Source organism: Branchiostoma belcheri, unplaced genomic scaffold (genome assembly GCF_001625305.1).
Source record: "Branchiostoma belcheri isolate BF01 breed outbred unplaced genomic scaffold, Haploidv18h27 scaffold11, whole genome shotgun sequence".
NCBI classification, from domain to species: domain Eukaryota; kingdom Metazoa; phylum Chordata; class Leptocardii; order Amphioxiformes; family Branchiostomatidae; genus Branchiostoma; species Branchiostoma belcheri.
This window is the reverse complement of record NW_017802491.1, coordinates 1,844,247-1,864,844: the sequence shown is the minus strand read 5'-3', so window position 1 is coordinate 1,864,844 and position 20,598 is coordinate 1,844,247. Positions and strand designations below refer to the sequence as shown.

Below are 20,598 nucleotides of genomic sequence, written 5' to 3'. Positions count from 1 at the left end.
GCCGTCATATTCTTTGGTCGGTCGGTCGGTTGGTTGGTTGGTTGGTTGGTTGGTTGATTGATCATATTCATAAACTGTGACGTAATGTGTAAACACACTAAATCAATGGTAGATTTGGTTGTCAACTTTCGATTTTTGGTTCTCTGCTATCTCATACCAACTGTCCTCGCAAGTCGCTGTTTTCATCATCAAACTACGGATTGCTCTATGATGGTTGAATTCTAGAGTCGTCATAAGTAAACATATGTTTTGTCTTCAACTGTTCATGGTAAAAGCAACAGAACATAATTACAAAACTCACCAATGTCCTTCAAAATAAGCAAACAGTAATGCTAACAAATTGCCTGAGGAACTAACTTAAAGATACTGACGTAAACTTAAGAACATACGTAAGAGGTTTCTAGGGGAGCAGCATGGTTCTCTAGAGCAGCTTCTAAATCGTAGAAACTTACACCACAAACCAAGAATTGTCATGCATCTAAATTCTTTCATAATAACACTAACGCTACAAATATCAAATCTAAGGTAAATTACGCAAGTAGGACTCAAATCCATAAAACAAACTAGAACACCAAACTAGCACCAAAGCTTACAGCAATCATCACGTAGACGTGATTATTATTTATCACTAAACATTGTCTGAAGTTCGGTATAAGTATATGGTAGAGAGTCTTTTATAAGTATATGGTAGAGAGTCTTTAGATTTTGCCATGAGATAAGATTGAAAGACCAAAGTTTTCCTTTACCACATGTTTCCATGGTCGTATGAAGTATATAATGAGCAACAGCACACACAGTACCAATGTTACACCTCGCCAAATCTAACACAACAGATTTTAAAAGAATTCTACGACTTCAAGGGCACTTTGCTTCACAAAGAATAGACAATACATGGTCTACACACACACCATTTGTGGTAAATGTTGAATTAGTTCAAAATGGTTGGTTTATTACATAAAACGACTGAAAACGAAACACTTTTTAGTACTTTGCTAAGATAGTTTACCGGCAATTCCTTAAGTAGTTTCTGTTAATGATTGGTTAGTTCAATGGTTAAGAAAAGATTAAGCAAAAGCAAATTCTTTGGAAGGAAAGCATGTACATTTCCTATTTGTTCCCTCAACATATACAGGAAGGCCTCCGATATCGACAACTTACGCCCTCCAATATCTTACAGCTAACACCTGATACAGTCGATTTTGGGATGTCAGAAAAGTAACTTTTGGGGCCTGGGGACCGTAACTTCCACTGATTGTCATAGTCCAAGTCTACTATACATGTTCCTGAAAAGGGCACTCGTTTGCCTAGAGCGTATAGTAATTCCATTCTAGGACAAAAACCTTTCCATATACTCTTCTGTAAAAGTACTGAATACAAAATATTCAAGAGAAAGGCTTCCTTTTAATATATGCATGCCGTTGTCACCAGAGGAAAAGTGTAGAGGTTTCTATTTGTACCAGATGTTGCGCCTAATTCACTGTGGCTAAATCCCTTCTTTTATATTTCCCCTTATCTTTGGTAAAAGAATAGGTATTTCCTTTTACTTCGGCGTATAATGCAAGCTCTTCGTCACTTTTAGTATTCACCTCTCTCTTTCAATTTTTAAGTATTTCGCAAGGCTACATGTAAACGTCTCCCAAACTCCCAACACCTGTCAGATCGTCATTGATTTCTGGTAATGCATCTCAAGTAGCTATATCTATTGCCACCCGAAGCGCCAAGGCTTCTTGTAGAAGGAGTTCTTCTTCCTCCTGCGCCACTTCTTCTTGATGGTCGCCCTCCTCCTCCGCGCCAGGCCCTTGCGTTTGCTCTCCCGGGCAGCCTTCCTCCTCTCCCGCCGGCGCTGACGGTCCTTCTCGGTGTTCCTCCTTCTCTTCCTCTTCCTCCGACCGGTTCCTAACAAAGGATTACCTACGGCTCTAACAAACCCTTTAAACTGGTTGTGACAAGTATCAAGGATGGTAGGACCCACTTCATTGAAAAACAATTCATTCAACAGCTATTTCTACCTATTAGATGTATGGTGGGTAAAATTGTCGGACATGGATTATTGTACCTTCTTCAGAACGCTTCTGAACGCTGCCAACATCGTTTAAATATATAGTTGCACTGCGCAATATGGCATAGCCACTCCTGTCTTCATTAAAAACATACATCGCGCGTTAAAGTTTTCACGAAAAAAGTACAAACAAAAGTCCATCCTCATTTTTGCAGCAAAAATGACTGACATAGAAAATCTCAAACATGTTGTTTACCGATAATGACGACGAAAAAATGACATCAATGGATCATATTCGAATTCGACGAAAGCAACAAGAAAATAACTGGGCCTACCGTAGGTCCTCCTCTTGATGCTCTTGGAGACCTCGCTCTTGACGCCCTTATTGGTGACGGCAATAACAGAGATGTCGTACTCCGTGTTGGGCTTCAGATCTTCGATGATTCTCTCCGGCTGGGAGGGGTCGTTACCCCGGCCGGGCGCGAACACGGTACCGAGCCGGGGCCTCAGGACCACCTCGTAGTCACGGGCATTAGCAACCGGGTTGAAGGACAACCTCATCCCGGTTTGGGTGATGTTGGTGGTCTTCAGTCCGGTGGGGCCATGCAAGGCTGAACACAAAATAACACTCGGGATTAAAAAGATCCGTATATTGTATGAAAGATTACAATCAATTACGGCTAAAATGTTGTTGTAGATGGTAGGTAGTCGGTGGCGGTCATGACTGTCCTTCAATCAACACTCATTTCAGTATTCTAAATTTTCAATTCATGGAAACGGGTGTAAACCCTTTTAGGGTTGTGCTCTCCGATTTCAGTTCCCAGTTTCCTGCATGTTATGTGTAACTCCTCACCATTACGCCAGTAACCGCTCACCTTCTGTAGTCACCTCCACAGGGTCGCTGCGGCAGCTGTCTCCCCGGGGACTCTCGGCCACGATGGTGATGGAGTACTCTTTGTTAGACTTCAGCCGGCTGATGTGCCTCTCGGGCGCCCTGGCACCCCCCGAGCCCGGGATGATGGTAGCTCCCGGAGGGTCCATCCACACGCTGTAGTCGTAGGCACCGGGAACCTCGTCCCAGGTCAGACTCAGGCCTTCTTCTGTGATGTCAGTCACCTTGATATTACTTGGCGTGGACAGGGCTACAGAACGGAAATATATGTATATGTTGGGTCATAGAAAAAGATCCATGACTGGAAATTTGATTATGTTTCAATGAAGTTAAAACAACTTAAACTCTGTATTAAGGCTACCCCATGATCCTTTCAAGACAATTTTAGGGATTGTGTAATACTCGAACATGGGATGTTACTGCTCATGATGATGTTATATTTTTAGCATTAATGATAGGCACAGGACTGAGTTTGTATGCATGCCATACTTGTGAAGACACAGAATTGTGAGGCTCTGTCGAAAATCCTTACCCATGGTGGTGAAGGTGAAAGGCTTGTTGACGGACCCCTCGCCGCTGGCACTCTTCGGTACGATGATGACGCTGTACTCCTTGTTGGGTACCAGCCCGGTAATCTGTCTCTCCGGGCTTTGAGAACCGTTCGTCTGACGTATTCTCCCCTCAGACGGGTCAAGTTTAACGTCGTACGACGTCGCGCCGTTGACCGGTGACCAGCGGATGGTCGCTGTTGTGTCGGTGCAATTGGTGACCCTGATGCTAGAGACAGCACCGAATGCTACGGAATTCAGAAGGTGTCACGTTAATATAAGAACATGTCGTCACAAGACAAGACATCATTTGAATATTATCCGGGACGGCCGAAAGACCTAAAGAATCTCCAATAATGATACATGTACTTGTAATTCCTTTTGCTTCATAAATATTGTATATGTACATTCCATACATACCTTTTGTTTTAACCTTGAGTGGTTGAGATGCCAGCCCGTCCCCTCTGGAGCTCCTGCCCGTGATGATGATCTGGTACTCCGTGGCGGGCCTCAGGCCGGTGATCTCCCTCTCCGGAGCGCCGGGGAGTTTAGGCGTGATGGCGGTTCCTCCGGCAGGTCTGGTCTCTACGTCATATCCGGTGGCACCCTGGACACGGTTCCAGGCCACTATCACTGACGTGTCGGAGGCGGACACGCAGCGCATACTCTCAGGTCGTGCCAAGGCTGCAAAATGATGAAAACATTCAGTCGCCAGATTCAAGTTGTATCTATAGATTGTGCAACAGTGATAGAAATCATTCAGTATACCGTCAAGAACGCACAAGTCATTAACGCGTCACTAAGTATAGGAATGTGCTGAAGTCATTGCGACCTGACAAGATGAGTCAGGAAAACGAGCAAAGCGGATGCTCCAGTAGTACCTTTGGTAAAGCTCCTGGTAACTGCTGATGAGCCGACCAGCTCGCCTTTCTTCGCGGCCACGGAGATCCTATACTCCACTCCAGGCTTCAGGCCGGAGACCTTCCGGGCAGTCGCACCGGATTCCCTCACCTTGCCTTCAGGGCTGATGAGAAACTCGTAGTCTGTTGCCCCCTTCACGTGCGACCACGTCACGGTCATGTCGTTCTCGGAGTCCGCCTTGGCGACCAGGTCCTCAGGCTCGGTTATGACTGGACAGAAGACACATAAGTCAGTCATAATTCGACGTTATTCAATTATTTGGCCATAATTCTGCACGAACATGCAATTCAAGACTACCAAGCTGACACAAAACACCGAAAGATATTACGATGATGCACCTTCATCATGATGTAGGAGATCAAGACACCAAAAAAAACGTTAACTTAGGTAAAGGAGTCGTAAATGTTAAAACCTTTCGAACATGAAGCTGATGACATACCCTTCGTTCCGATGGTGAAGTATTTAGACGGGGCGCTTACACCCTTTGGCCCCTGCGCCGTGACAGTAACCTGGTACTCTGTAGCCGGGAGGAGATCGCTGATCTCCACCTCTACCCGGTCATAGTCCATCCTGGTGACCCGTGACACGCCCTCCTTGGAGTCGGTACCCACAATGTAGCTGGTGGCTCCGTACACGGCGTCAAAGCCAAACAGTACTTTGTTGTCCAGACATCGGATGGCGCGGAATTCAGAAGGCGAAGGAAGAGCTGAAAACCAAATCAAGAAGAAGTCAGGAAAATGGTACATATTCATATTACCTGATACCTTACCCTTGCATCATCAAACGTTCTACCGAAGCCCAGGAAGGTTAACAGATACGTTAGTATTGGAGTAATATTTCGCCAAAAACCTGCGTGACATCTGTCATTGGTTCGTCCTGTAAGTGTATGAAAGGTTTTTTTTCTATTAATGTATAAGTGGAGGGGGATGCAACGTGAGCTCCATTGGTCTTAAAATGCATTGTTATGTTATGTTATGTTAGACGCCTAAATCTACTGACACTGTGTTCGTTCACCTTTAGTCGTGACCTTGATCACTTCACTTTCCTTCGTCCTCTCCTTGTTGGCTTTCTTGGCCGAGACGGTGATCTTGTATGTTTTACAGGGCTTCAGTCCCCTGATCTTCCGCATGGGGGCGACAGGACCATAGTCAGTCAGGAACACCTCGGCGTCACCACAAGGGTCGAAGCTGACGTCATAATCTTCTGCGCCCACCACCGGGTCCCAGTTCAGCATGAGGGTACGGTCCTGCACCTGGGACGTCCTCACAGAGGTAGGGTAGTGGGCAACTGATGGGGAGGCAAAAACATAGCAGTGGGTTACTTCCAATTCTAGTCGTTATTTGATTTCAGTTCTTAGAGTCCGTATCTGCGTATTGATGATTGGTTCGTATCTGCGTATTGATAATTGGCTAGTAGGATTATGTCACACAATGTACGGTTGCTAGGTTACAGGATGTGCCCTAAAACATGTTACAGTGTCTACATTTTACATCAATTAGGCATCAATTAGGCATCTCAACGACACAGAGTGTAGTTCTAATGTCAAGTACATGTCAAGTATTACCATTCTCAAATCCGTGTTCAATGACAAACAGAAAGACAAAGGGCATACCCGTGTATGAACTCTGACTTACTTGCCATGGCTGCGTATGCTGAAGCATCGATGGTGACCACGGGAGCAGCTTGTCGGACTGCGGGAAGACAGCAGCGTTAATTGAGCTCTAACGCGTTACCATAACAACTCGAATCCATGGCTTTGCTATGTTTCATGAGACACATGCATGTGATTACGGTACATGCAGTAAAACAGGTAGGTGGCGCTGCAATGTCGTCTGATCTGGTAACGTATCCAGTAAGAACTTTTTCAAAGGAACAAAATTATGACTATTCGGGATAATTATGGAACATCATGCGCAATTTTTACAACCCACCTTCGACTGACTGTTGTTCCATAGCTGCCTGTCGTGCTTCGGCAAAGGCCGAGATTCCGGTCGAAAATTCTTCTGGTTCTTCCTCCTGTTCAACCTCTTGCTCTGAAAACGACAGTAGGAATCAATTAGAATCTAACAACAGATGACAAAGTGAATGTTCGAAAGCTTCAGGTATGATTCCATGCTTCCCGTACATTCCGTGCTTCGTAAAAATCCTGTGAAGAAAATAAGATGATGAGTGATGGCACGTGACTCTGCACGAGGTGGTTAGTACGATGAGCATTAGCCTCCGGAGATCACCATATATAAGCAGCGGCCAACAGACAACACATTGAAACACATAAAAGCAGACTAGTGCTGTCCACCACCACAGTTAGTAACAAATACCTAGAGGAGGTTCGACAACTTCGGCCACCGCTTTGGGTTCTTCTTCCACCTTCTTTTCTTCCTTCTCAACTAGCAGAACCTTCTTTTCTGCGGGCGGAGCTTTCTTTTCTGTCGGAGGAGCGACCGGCTTCTTTTCTTCTGGAGGAACTTTCTTAGCTTTGTTTTAAAGACAAACAGACATTCAGTTTCAGATACATACAGGGTCAAAACAGAAACACAAATAGACAAGGGAAAAAAGCAGCAGTCAGTCATTTGAAACAAGATCAGTACCAAGAGGAACTTTGGCTTTCTCTTCAGCCTCCTTCTTTTTCTTTTCCGCCTCTTCTTGTTGTCTTTGCCGCCAGGTGGGTACCTTCTTTTCTGCTGAAGATACAATAAGGAGGCAAATTATTATCTTCACTTAATCATATCTTTGGTTATAAGGGAAGTAAAGAGTTGTGTATACGAACAAAAAACAGTAACTCTGATTGATATGACAATGTCACTACCAGGAGGAGCTTTGGCTTTCTCTTCAGCTTCCTTTTTCTTCCTTTCCTCCTCTTCTAGTTGTCTTTGCTTCCAGGCGGGTACCTTCTTTTCTGCTGAACATACAGTAAGGAGGTTATGGTTTTTTCCATTGCTAGGTTATCATGAAAATAAGGAATTACGAAGACATCGAAGAAGGTATATGAATGATTTGATCCAAATGTGTAACAAGGCCAATACCAGGAGGAGCTTTGGCTTTCTCTTCAGCCTCTTTCTTTTTCTTTTCCTCCTCTTCTAGTTGTCTTTGCTTCCAGGCGGGCACTTTCTTTTCTGCTGAAGATATAAGAAATATCCAATAATGACAAGGTTCTCGTCTGCACGTCAGCACAGCCATTGTCGACATGAAAGTTAAATGTTGTGAGTACGCAGAAGGTGATATATTTCATGTTAATGTCACAATGTCACTACCAGGAGGGGCTTTGGCTTTCTGTTCTTCTTCTTTCTTTCTCTTCTCCTCCTCCTCTTGTCTTCTTTTCAACCAGGCAGGTATTTTCTTTTCCCCTGAATAAAATAACACACATGCTAAAACACCACTGTTACCGGAGTGTGTCGACGAAGGACAACTTTAGGAAGGTGAACACAAACACACACCGACAGAGACACACACCAGCCCGTGCTTTGGCTTTTTCCTCCTCCTCTTTCCTCCGTTGTTCCTCCTCCTGTCTTCGCTTTAACCAGGCGGGAACTTTCTTTACTTTCTCCTCTGTTTTACACAGATGACAACGACACATGGACAGGCACAGACAGGGTTAGTTCAGTTTACTTTGACAAAGGGGAAGTGGCACTTCTGACAAATGTTATGGGGCGATGTCAATGCAATGGAAAATCATCTAGAGCTAATATCCATGCATCTCTCCACAATACAACCACGTATCAACAGTCTGTAATAGTTGATCATAGTTACATAAAGTCTTACCAGGAGCAGCTGCAGCGGCTTCTTCCTCTTTCTTCTTCTTTTCGAGGAGCTGTTTCTGTTTCTGATCTTCCTCTTCTTTCTTCTTTTTCTCGAGGAGCTCTTTCTGCTTTTGTTCTTCTTCTTTCTTCTTTTTCTCGAGAAGTTCTTTCTTCTTACGTTCTTCTTCTTTTTGTCTCTTTTCGTCTTCTAACTTTTTCTTCTCGAGTTCCTTTCGTTTTTTCTCCTCTTCTGCCTTCTTTTGCTTTTCTAGAAGTTCCTTTTGTTTTCGCTCCTCCTCCTCTTTGCGTTTCTTTTCGAGGAGAGCTTTTTGTTTGCGGTCTTCTTCCTCTTTGCGCTGCTGTTCAAGCTGTTTCTTTTGTTCCTCCTCCTGCCTCTGTTTTTCTTGAAGTTCCTTTTGTTTCTTCTCTTCTTCAAGTTTGCGCTGTTTCTCGAGGAGTTCTTTTTGCTTCCTTTCTTCCTCCTCTCTTTGTTGTTTTTCAAGTTCTTTCTTTTTCCGAGCCTCCTCGTCTTCTTTGCTCTTCTTTTCGAGAAGTTCTTTCTGTTTTCGCTCCTCCTCCTCTTTGCGTTTCTTTTCGAGGAGAGCTTTTTGTTTGCGGTCTTCTTCCTCTTTGCGCTGCTGTTCAAGCTGTTTCTTTTGTTCCTCCTCCTGCCTCTGTTTTTCTTGAAGTTCCTTTTGTTTTTTCTCTTCTTCAAGTTTGCGCTGTTTCTCGAGGAGTTCTTTTTGCTTCCTATCTTCCTCCTCTCTTTGTTGTTTTTCAAGTTCTTTCTTTTTCCGAGCCTCCTCGTCTTCTTTGCTCTTCTTTTCGAGAAGTTCTTTCTGTTTACGTTCTTCTTCTTGGCGTTGTTTGTCGAGAAGCTCCTGTTGTTTTCTTTGTTCTTCCGCTAGTCTCTCCTTCTCAGCGAGTTCTTTTTGCTTCTTGTCTTCTTGGCGTTGTTTCTCGAGCTCTTGCTGTTTTCTCTGTTCTTCTTCTCTTCTTTGCTTTTCGAGAAGATCCTTTTCCTCCTTTTCTCTACGTTGCTTGTCAAGAAGTTCTTGTTGTTTTCTTTGTTCTTCCTCCTTGCGCTGCTTCTCGAGAAGTGCCTGCTCCTCCTTCTTCTGCCTTTGAAGAAGCTCCTGTTGTTTTCGTTCTTCTTCCTCTTTTTGCTGCTTCTGCCTGAGCTCTTCAGCTTCTCGCCGTTTCCTTTCTTCGTCATCTACGAATAACGATCGGAAAATGTGATGTGATGACAAAGCACGTGCACAAGCAAAAACACATGTACAACGGGATATCAATTGTATATTGTCTTCATAACTGTCAGAATGTAACATTTGCATACACACATTTAATGGGCATGCATTACTGGGGATGCGTAGACAATTGGGGGAAATACGGTAGGGAACTGGATCATAGAATGTTTGGTCTTGAATTCTGTATGGCCGCACAATATCTTCCTTTGGTCCTCAACCTAATTTTCTTGCAAGCTTGGATTAAAAAAACAGTTTTTTCCTCTTTCTACCGACGTTACCTTTGGTCTTGATCACAACTGGTGCAGAGGTGGCACTGGTTCCCTTGACTCCCTCGGCCGCGATGGACACCGTGTATTCGGTGTTGGGCTGCAGGTCGGTCAGTCGCCTCTCGGCCCCCGACGCTCCACCGCTGCTCTCCAGGACCCTGCCGTGGGCCGGGGACACAGACACGCTGTAGTTGGTGGCGCCTGGGACGGGCTTCCATGCGATGGTGGCGCCGGTCTCCGTCAGCGACGATGGCTTGATGCCACCAGGTGTGGAAAGAGCTGCAAAGGGAAACTGTCGTGATGAATTCTGTGGGGAACTAAGAGTTGTGGCACGATTCCTTCACCAATATTAACGCTGACGCTAATAATGGTATAGTCCTTCTAGCCCTCTTAGTTATCCTCGCAAGCGTTACATTTAAGGCTAACAATTCATTGACTTTGTTTCCCCGGTATTTGAACTTTCCATAAGAAATGATGAAGTCCGCATGTGGAAGAGTCCATCGGGAGTTAGTACAGTAATGAAAATGTCTACCCACAGCACACACTCACTAAAACCTATATCGAACACAATTTTGGGATTGTCCAGTGACCAGACGATAAAGTTATAAACTTTGGACCTGGTCCAGACAAATATGTTTTTGAAAACAAGATGTTTGTGGAACGTTGGATCTCGGTTGCAGCTCCTGTGAAAAGGACACGAATCTATGTATCCGGCGTCCACATGAACAGTACTTCAAGAAACACAATTTTTGTTACACCTACATGTAAGTGCTACTCGCCACACGCGATCGATGAGCCTTCACCATGTTTACCTTTAGTCATTTGATGGAATGTTTTGCTGGGGGCACTTCTGGTTCCGTCAGGTCCAATGGCAGTTACACTGTAATGATACTTCTTGCTCGGTTTTAGACCGTCTATCTTGTACTCTATGTTCGTCGTCTTTCCTGTGAGAAGTTCTATTCCTTCTGTTTGAACGGCGACTTCGTACCGGGTCGCGCCGGGGACAGGCGACCAGCCCAGCGACATGCCGGACTCTGACACATGGTTCAGCCTCACTTCGGCAGGAGCTGGGAGCACTACACACAGCGTACAGGGGAGGGACAAAGCAGAAGCTGGGAGAGGTTTCCTTTGGGTGAAAGCTTTGTCAAACTACTAAGTGGTACTGACAGAAAGAAAACATAAAACAGGGGTTGAAGCAACATACATACATGTACAATAGGGTTTTGCATGAGCAACAAGATCTTTGCTTTCTCTTAATACCTTTAGCGGCTTCTTTCTGTTTAGCAACAACTGCCTCGGGTTTAGCGGCCTCGCCCTCTGGTATAGCCTCCCGGGGTTGTTCTTTCTTGCCTTTTGGAACCGCGCCGGGTCCGGGGACCGCGACAGCTTTGAACACATTGAACACAGACAGAAGACGAAACATGAAACAAAAAAGTCACACATACAGAAAGCAACGTAACACAACAAAGATATAGAAACGCAAAGAAACATGCGAACACGAACACAGGCAGCTGCGAGACACAATAGAAAGAGCTATCTCGCGCAGATGAGAGTAATACTATGTCAGAACATTAGACTTGAGATTATTTCCCATTTTCCACCGTGTGCATTGGCATTTCGTCAGCGGAATATCGGTCAAATATTCATCAATACGAATATTATTCCTTGAAATCTTTTGAAATGTCAAGTGTTGACACAAAATGGTATACCTCCCATCAACTCCTCTACTGCCTCTAAAGTTGTCGGCCTTTCTTCCAGTTTTTCTTCGACCGTTGGCTTTTCCACTGGTAAAGGACAACGAGAATCAAATTAGAACAAATTAAAAACCGCTCCAGCCTATAGACACACCCCTCCTTAAGACAAAGAAGTTTTAGGTTAATCAAACGCGCGTGCATGAGGAATGTGTGCCGGTAACCCACGTTGAGCAGTTGATGGTGCTATGCATCATGTAGGATGGAAGAATGGAAGAGAGAAAAATATGTGAGAATATGGCCATGGTTAGGTGGTTTAGTACGATGTACGTTGTGAGATGGTAATGAAAGACGTAAGATGAAATATGATGATGACGTAAAGGTGAAGAAGAGCTAAAGTCTAGCGATGAAGGTACGTATATGGAAGTAATGATATATCTACTGAGATGGTATTGTGATGAAGATGACGCGTAGGCTTATTATGGGATGTCCATTGCCATTCTTGTACGAAATCACTGCTAGCCTAATGACAGCAATGTTAAGTGCACCCATACACCCATATGCGTGTTGTATATGACAATGGGAAACTGTTTAGCTTAGTGAAAGCCCCGAACACCAGGAGCTCCATTTCATCTACATGTGGATGGACAGCATCAAAGCCACAACACACTACTGCCCCTCTCGTTGACAGGGTCATTTCATGCCAGCCATTTCATTCAGGCAACATCAGGACCAAACAAAAAGGCTGACATAGAAATGAAACCCATCCGCAAGGAAAGGAACCAGTTCCGCCACCGCTACCACCACCACTGTTCCTCTCACCTGGCACGCCCAGTTTCTGTCGTTGCAGTTCAGTCACCTTTTCTTGCAGACCCGGTTTTGGTTGTGACTCTTCTTTTAGTTTGGCCTGAAGGACCTTTGGTTTGGTAGAAGGTTCTGTCTTGGGTACCTCAGTCGGTGGTTTCGTGACAAGATCTTCCCCTCTTTCTATTGAAAACGCTTCGTACGGTGGCTTCTCTGGTCCTCGGACCTCTTCTTCTTTAGTGGTGGCCACCACTTGTGGTGGCTTTTCCATTGGTACAGTTTCTTTTCTTTCCTTACCTGTTGGCTTCTTGGAAGGAGCAGCATCTTCTGGTTTCTTGTGGACTGGAGCCTCCGTTGGTTTCTTCTCAGCGCCAGGTAAGGCCTCTTGTTTTAGACGACTCGGCTCTTTTTTCTCCACGTCTTTGCTTACCACCTCTACTGGCTTCTCAGGGGTAATATTGACTTCCTCGCGAGGGATCTTCGGGGCTGCAGCGTCTCTACCTTTCTCGGCAGAAGTAATGGGAACGGCGTCTTCCTTGACGGGGACAGTCTTCTTGACTGGGACATCTTTCTCTGTTGTGAGTTTTGACGGCTCTGATACCGTGACTTCTCTGATGGCGACCGCATCTCCTGCCTCAGTGGGTACCTTGGAATCAGCCTCCTTTGCTTTTTCTTCAACACCCTTCTCTGTCGGGGGTATTTCGCCAACTGCCTCGGGGAGTTTCTTCTCAATGACTGCTTCCGTCTTTTTTTCTTGGGTATGCTCCATTTTCGGCTGGTCCTTGGAAGGTTTTTCCACTGCAGGTTCTTCGACAGGAACGGCCGCCTTCGTAGCCTCAAGGGGCGTCTTGGGAACAGCTACCTCCGCAGTGGCACTTTTCCCTGTTGGAGGTTTTGTTGGTGTCTCGTCGACAGGCAATGTCTTGGTCTCCGTTGTTTCACGAGTCTTCTTCTGAATAACGACCTCTTTCGGTTTTTCCTGTACATCTTCCTTCAGCTTTGAAGGATGCAACACCTTTTCTTCTGTAATCTGTTGAACGACCTGAGTTGTCTCAGTCTCAGTGGGTGTCTTGAGGACGGCCGTCTCTTTATCTGCTTCCAGCGACTCCACCTTGCTTGGGATCACCTGTTTTGGCTCTCCTTGTTCAGCGGTTCTCTCGGCCTCTTTTGCGTCCGTTGGGGCGACAGCGACTGGCCTGTCTGTTTGAGCGTTATACATTGAACACTTAGGCAGAGAAGTATGTATAATGAGGAAATTGACTAAATCTAAACACAAGTTTAAGTATCGGCATGCATTGCAACGCCTGACAAATAGTGTTAGGTTTCTGGCTTTCGTCATCAGAAATAAGCAAGGTAAGAACATCATCACTAAACCTTAAACTGCCGTACATATTTCACTATATCTCCCCAAAGCTACGTATCTACAGGATCCTATAACAAGGAACGCTAGTATGGTTTTTTACTGGGTACATGTCACGGGTAGTGACCTCTTGCATGTCCTTGTGCTGACAGTACTTTCGACATTATCTTTAATCTCAAGAAATTCTTTGTCGATGTAGGTTATCTGAAGCACGGATCCCAGGTGGTTATTAAGTACATGTCAAAGCAACAGTAGCACAAGGAATGCTCTTTTAGTTTGTACCTGTTGGGACAGACACAGGCAATGTAGGCTTTGCTTGTTCATCCCGTTCCTTCTCCTCTGTAATGACAAGAATTGCAACTGTATCGAACCCATTCCATGAAGTCAATACGTTAGAAGTTAAAAGAGACCAAATACGAAACTGTGAAAGCAAATTTAGATTACTATAGACACTATAGCTACCTTGATGGTAAGATGTTTACCAGTGTAATACCAGTGTGCAAGCTTCGGTATAGCTTCCTTCGCCATAGAGCGAATCCCTTGTGCACCCAACATACCAGTACCAGAAAAAGCATCACCGACAACCCACTTACTCACCGACAACCCTCAACTCAGCTTGATGAGAATTAACGAGAAATGAAATATACAAGAAAGATTCTACACAGAATGGGGTACCAGAGCAATAAAAAGTGAAAGAACATGAATTAATGAAGTTATTTCTTAGTACGTTGACCTTGAACTAGAAATGAACACCAACATGTTAACACCAATGTAAATACTATAATAATCGATGAAACCACCTGTAAAAGGCTAGGAGACATGATCAATGAAGGATTCTACCACGGAGTACCTTTTCCCCCGCATTGGCATAGTCTTTCCAACCATGTCATTCAGGCGACCTTAGCAAATGAGAAGGCCAGCAAAGACGCCTGCAAGAAGAAGAACCAGCCACCTCTCACCCGCTGTAGATGAAACGATGACGTTTTTTACCATTGTTTGTCCCACCTGGCATGACCTGAGGTTGAAGCTTAATTGTTGGTTTCTTCTGGTCTGTTAGGTTTTCGTTGAGTCCGGATTTTCTCTGTGGTTCTTGTGATTGAGGTTTGGTGGTCGATTCGAGCTCCTGTATTTCTACCGTTTTATGGAGTGAGGGTTTTGTTTGTGGTTCTTCCTGTTGTTGGTTGGCAGTTGGTACCATCTTCTGCACTCCTACCGTCTCATAGAGAGTTGGTTTTGCTTGAACCTTTTCTGGTTCAAGTTTGATAGTTGGTTTCAGATCATGTACCACTGTCTCACCAAGGAGTCCAGGTTTCGGTTCTTCTTCTGTTTGCTGAGGTTTAACATCTATCGCATGTACAACTTCGTCTTCAGTCTGTGGTTCTTCTGGTTGAGCTATGGTGATAGCTTCATGGGTTCCGGGTTTTGTGTGTTGTTCTTCTGCCTGAACTGGGAACTTGCAAGTTGGTACCAGGTTCTGTTCCACTAACGTCTCGTGGAGTCTGGGATTTGTTTGCTGTTCTTCCATTTGAGGTTCGGTAATCGGTTCCATCTTTTGAAGAACTATTGTTTTAGTTTGTGGCTCGTCTTGTTGAGGTATCTGCTGTACCACTACCGTTTCATGGAGTCCAGGTTTTGTTGATAGTTCTTCTAATTGAGCTTTGGTAGTTTGAGCTTTGGGAGTCGGTTCTATCTGCTGCACCACTGTCGTCTCATGGAGTCCAGGTTCTATCCTTTGTGGCTCTTCTCGTTGCACTTTGGTAGTCGGTTCCATATGCTGTACCACTATCGTGTCATGGAGTCCAGGCTTTGTTTGTGGCTCTTCTGGTTCAGCTTTCGTAGTCGGCTCTATCTTTTGTACCACTGTCGTTTCAAGGGGTGATGGTTTTATTTGCGGTTCTTCCGGCTGAGGTTTGTTAGTCGGTTCTACCTCCTGTACCACTACCGTCCCATGGATTTCAGGTTTTGTTTGTGGTTTTTCTGGTTGATCTTTGGTAGTCGGTTCTATCGTCTTTACCACTATCGTCTCTTTGAGTTCAAGTTTTGTTAGTGATTCTTCTGGGAGAGGTTTGGCAGTTGTTTGTACCATTACCGTCTCATGAAATCCAGGTTTTGTTTGTGGCTCCTCTCGTTGCGCTTTGGTAGTCAGTTCCATATGCTGTACCACTATCGTGTCATGGAGTCCAGGCTTTGATTGTGGCTCTTGTGGTTCAGCTTTCGTAGTCGGTTCTATCTTTTGTACCACTGTCGTTTCATGGAGTCCTGGTTTTGTTTGCGGTTCTTCTGGTTGAGTTTTGGTAGTCGGTTCAACCTTTTGTGCAACTACCGTCTCATGGAGTCCAGGTTTTGTTTGTGGTTCTTCTGGTTGAGCTTTGGTAGTCGGTTCTATCGTCTTTACCACCACCGACTCTTTGAGTTCAAGTTTTGTTAGTGATTCTTCTGGGAGAGGTTTGGCAGCTGTTTGGACCACTACCGTCTCATGGAATCCAGGTTTTGTTTGTGGCACGTCTTGTTGAGTTTTAGTAGTCGGTTCCATCTTCTGTTCCGCAGCCACCTCATGGAGTCCAGGTTTTGTTGATAGGTCTTCTGGTTGAGCTTTGGTAGTCGGCTCTATCTGCTGTACCACTACCGTCTCATGGAGTCCAGGTTTTGTTTGTTGTTCTTCTGGTTGAGCTTTGGTAGTCGGTTCCACAACCGTCTCTTTGAGTTCAAGTTTTGTTAGTGATTCTTCTGGGAGAGGTTTGGCAGTTGTTTGTACCACTACCGTCCCATGGTCATGGAATCCAGGTTTTGTTTGTGACTCGTCTTGTTGAGTTTTGGTAGTCGTTTCTATCTTCTGTACCACTGCCGTCTCATGGAGTCCAGGTTTTGTTCGTAGGTCTTCTGGTTCAGGTCTAGTAGTGGGTTCACTCTTTTGTACCACTACAGTTTCCGGGATTCCAGGTTTTGTTTGTAGTTCTTGTTGAGGTATGGTAGCCGGTTCTATCGTCTGTACCACTACCGTTTCGTGGAGTCCAGGTTTTGTTGATAGTTCTTCTGGTTGAGCTTTGGTAGGTTGATCTTTGGTAGTTGGCAATATCTGCTGTACCACTTCCGTCTCATGGAGCCCAGGGTTTGTGTGTGGCTCTTCTGGTTCAGCTTTCGTAGCCGGCTCTATCTTTTGTACCTCTGTTGTTTCATGGAGTCCTGGTTTTGTTTGTGGTTTTTCTGGTTGAGGTTTGCTAGTCGGTTCTATCTCCTGTACCACTACCGTTTCATGGAGTCCAGGTTTTGTTTGTGGTTCTTCTGGTTGAGCTTTGGTAGTCGGTTCTATCTTCTTTACCACTACCGTCTCTTTTCGTTCAAGTTTTGTTAGGGATTCTTCTGGGAGAGCTTTGACAGTTGTTTCTATCCTTTCGACCACTACCGTCTCATGGTGTCCAGGTTTTGTTTGTGGCTCGTCTTGCTGAGTTTTTGTAGCCGGCTCTATGTTCTGCAGCACTGTCGCCTCATGGAGTCCTGGTTTTGTTGATAGTTCTTCTGGTTGAGCTTTGGTAGGTTGATCTTTGGAAGTCGGCTCTATCTGCTGTACCACTGCCGTGTCATGGAGTCCAGGCCTTGTTTGCGGCCCTTCTGGTTTATCTTTGGTACTGGGTTCTATCTTTTGTACCACTGTCGTTTCAAGGGATGATGGTTTCGTTTGCGGTTCTTCTGCTTGAGGTTTGGTAGCCTGTTCAACCTTTTGTACAACTACCGTCCCATGGATTCTAGGGCTTGTCTGTGGCTCGTCTTGTTGAGATTTTGTAGTCGGTTCTATCTTCTGTACCACTGTCGCCTCATGGAGTCCAGGTTTTGTTGTTAGTTCTTCTGGTTGAGCTTTGATAGGTTTGGTAGTTGGCTCTATCTGTTCTACCACTGCCGTCTCGTGGAGTCCTGGTTTTGTCTGTAGTTCGTCTGGTTGAGGTCTGGTAGTCGGTTCTATCTTTTGTACCTCTACCGTTTCATGGAGTCCAGCTTTTGTTGCTAGTTCTTCTGGTTGATCTTTGGTAGTCAGTTCTATCTGCTGTACTACTATCGTCTCGTGGAGTCCAGGTTCTATCTTTTGTGGCTCTTCTCGTTCCACTTTGGTAGTCGGTTCCATATGCTGAACCACTATCGTGTCATGGAGTCCTGCCGGCTTTGTTTGTGGCTCTTCTGGTTCAGCTTTCGTAGTCATTTCTATCTTTTGTACCACTGTCGTTTCAAGGGGTGGTGGTTTTATTTGCGGTTCTTCTGTTTGAGGTTTGGTAGTCGGTTTAACCTTTTGTACAACTACCGTCTCATGGAGTCCAGGTTTTGTTTGTGGTTCTTCTGGTTGAACTTTGGTAGTAGGTTCTATCGTCTTTACCACAACCGACTCTTTGAGTTCAAGTTTTGTTAGTGATTCGTCTGGGAGAGGTTTGGCAGTTGTTTCTATCCTTTGGATCTCAAATGTCTCATGTTGTCCATGTTCTGCTTGTGGTTCAAGCCTCTGTACCACTGCAGTGTCAGGGGATACTGATTTTGGAAGAGGGACCTGTGTCTGTGGTTCAATAGTCGGTCCCTTCTCCTGCACTGGTGCCTCTTCAATCTGTGGTTCTTCTGGTTGAGTGTTGTCGGCCGGTTCCATCTGTACCACTACAGATTCACGGAGTTCTTTTTCCTGCATTCCTTCCGGAGCTCGTTGAGGTCTGGTAGTCGATTCCTTCTTAAACACAAAACTTATAAACTTTTCATAGAGCCCTAGTTTCTCTTGTGATTCTTCTGGTTGAGCTTTAGTCTGTTCTTCATGATCAGTTGAACCGTCCCTGACGGGAGCAGCCTCAGACGGCGTCTTGTGAACGACCGCGTCCCCCACTGTTCCCTTTTTGGTTGAAGGTTTTGGTCGTTTGTTATCAGAGGTGCGGTCTTGACGCTCCTCCGGAACGACCACCACACTCACTTTCTCGTCTGTTGTTTCCTCGCTAGTCGACTTCTCTAGAGGTACCGATTGAACTGGATTCGCCTTCGGTTTCTCATCAATGTGTGTTATGACTTGTTTCTTTGGACTGGTTTCCTTTTTGGCTTCTTTTTCTTCTTCCCGCACCAGCATTACTTGCTTTTGCTTGCCAGTAATCATCATCTCAGGAGTCTTTAGAACAGCAACCTCTTTGACTTCCTCTACAAAAACAAGAGTATCTTTCTCTGTAAGGGGAAGTAAGACGGTGACCTCTTCAGCAATGGTATTTGTTTTTTCGGTGGGTGTGATAAAATCAAACTCTTTCGTTTCTTCTCCAACACCCTTCTCTGTTGACGGTTTTGATGGCTCCTCGTCCATTGGTGGTTTTCCCTTCACTGTCTCTGTGCTCTTCGTCTCAATGAACGTTTCCGTCGCTTTTCCTTGGATCACCTCCTTTTTCGGGCGGTATTTAGAAAGGTTTCTTACAACAACCTCCTCACCAAGTCCACCTTTCTTTGTGAGGGGTTTTGATGGCAGTGAGACCATAACTTGTTCAGCAATGGTATCTGTTTTCTCAGTTGGTGTGGTAGAATCAACCTCCTGCGTTGCTTCTCCAACATCCTTCTGTGCTAACGGCTCGTTGTCCATTGGCGGTTTTCCCTTCACTGTCTCTGTGCTCTTCGTCTCAATGAACGTTTCCGTCGCTTTTCCTTGGATTACCTCCTTTTCCGGGTGGTATTCAGAAAGTTTTTCTACAACCTCCTCGCCAAAGCCACCTTTCTTTGTGAGGGGTTTTGATGGTAGTGACACCATAATTTCTTCAGCAATGACATCTGCTTTCGCAGTGGGTGTGGTAGAATCAACCTCCTGCATTGCTTCTCCAACATCCTTCTGTGTTAACGGCTCGTTATCCATTGGCGGTTTTCCATTCACGGTTTGTTCGAGCGTCTTATCAATGGCCGTTTCCGTCGCTTGTTCTCGGGTTACCTCCTTTTCCGCGTGATATGTAGGTTTTTCTACAACAACCTCCTCGCCAGGGGCACCTTTCTTGAGGGGCTTTGATGGTAGTGAGACCATAACTTCTTTGGTATCTGTTTTCTCGGTAGGCGTCGTAGAATCACCCTCCTTCGTTTCTCCTCCAACACCCTTCTCTGTCGGCCTTTCGTCCACTGGTGGTTTTCCATTCACTGTCTGTGTGCGCTTCGTCTCAATGACTGTTTTCGTCGCTTGTTCTGGGATTACCGCCTTTTCCGAGTGGTATTCTAAAGGTCTTTTTACAGCAACCTCCTGGACAGAGACGGCCACACTTGTAGTCTCAACGGGCGCATTGGAAACAGTTATTACCTCCGCATTGGCTTCATTTTCTGTTGAAGATGCTGGTGTCTCGGCAGACCTTCCTGTGGTAGCATCGGCCTCCGTAAGGGGCTTCTTCTGATTAACAACGTCTTTATGTTCATTCTGCACACTTTTCTCCGCCTCGGCCTTAGTTTTTCCAGCTGGTGTCGTGGGAGAGACCGCCCTCTTTTTTGTTTCAGGAAGCCTCAGCCGTACGACCATCGCCTTTGGCTTTTCGTGCACGATCGTCTTTTCTGATTTGGTAACAACTGCCTCTGTTGCTTCGGTGGGAAGTTTAGTAGGATGCTCCATCAGAACCTCTTCTAAGTGAAATGCCGCCAGTGTATAGTTATAAACTTATCAAACCCCCTTCCACATCAGTACTCTAAACTATAAATGCCGTTTTCGTGGGAAAACAATATAGAGAACCCGCTAGGTTATATACATGGAAAACATTGTTGTTCCTTATCACCATTTGATGGATACATAAAAAAGTGGAGAACAACCCAACACCACCACATAACAGATTGATAACGGTAATATGTGACTGCAAAGGTCTAAATATACTTATTAACAGACAAATTGTACTGTCAATACTTTCGTAATTCAGACGTTAGTCGCATTCAGGTTAATCACGTTAACAGTAGGTACGTCAAGTATTAGACAGTACAACTGCTGTTTCTGTACTTCATACCTGAGGCCTTAACCTCTGCTTTTGGGGATGTCGGAGGTAGTTTTTCTTCACCTTTCTGTTCCACTGCAAGGATACCACAGTAATGTTTTCATCAGTTGGTATATACCTGAAATCCACGCTCTTAAGGAACAAGGTACTGTATTCCCGATTCCAATACAGTACTATCTG

The 20,598-nt window shown here is 45.0% G+C and overlaps 1 protein-coding gene across 1 annotated transcript in view; it reads right to left on the bottom strand.

Annotated features, from left to right (window-relative positions):
* The window catches only part of LOC109482506 (titin-like), a 90,895-nt gene that overhangs the window by 22,616 nt on the left and 47,681 nt on the right, over positions 1 to 20,598 (bottom strand). Inside the window, 23 exon segments of the mRNA XM_019785239.1 lie at positions 2,335 to 2,610; positions 2,875 to 3,141; positions 3,424 to 3,687; positions 3,860 to 4,123; positions 4,321 to 4,569; positions 4,800 to 5,066; positions 5,375 to 5,647; positions 5,995 to 6,051; positions 6,292 to 6,393; positions 6,679 to 6,834; positions 6,949 to 7,041; positions 7,167 to 7,259; positions 7,384 to 7,476; positions 7,612 to 7,704; positions 7,811 to 7,906; positions 8,120 to 8,514; positions 8,659 to 9,313; positions 9,626 to 9,892; positions 10,426 to 10,689; positions 10,874 to 10,999; positions 11,323 to 11,397; positions 12,127 to 13,308; positions 13,751 to 13,807. Coding sequence (XP_019640798.1) covers positions 2,335 to 2,610; positions 2,875 to 3,141; positions 3,424 to 3,687; positions 3,860 to 4,123; positions 4,321 to 4,569; positions 4,800 to 5,066; positions 5,375 to 5,647; positions 5,995 to 6,051; positions 6,292 to 6,393; positions 6,679 to 6,834; positions 6,949 to 7,041; positions 7,167 to 7,259; positions 7,384 to 7,476; positions 7,612 to 7,704; positions 7,811 to 7,906; positions 8,120 to 8,514; positions 8,659 to 9,313; positions 9,626 to 9,892; positions 10,426 to 10,689; positions 10,874 to 10,999; positions 11,323 to 11,397; positions 12,127 to 13,308; positions 13,751 to 13,807 — 5,664 coding nt within the window.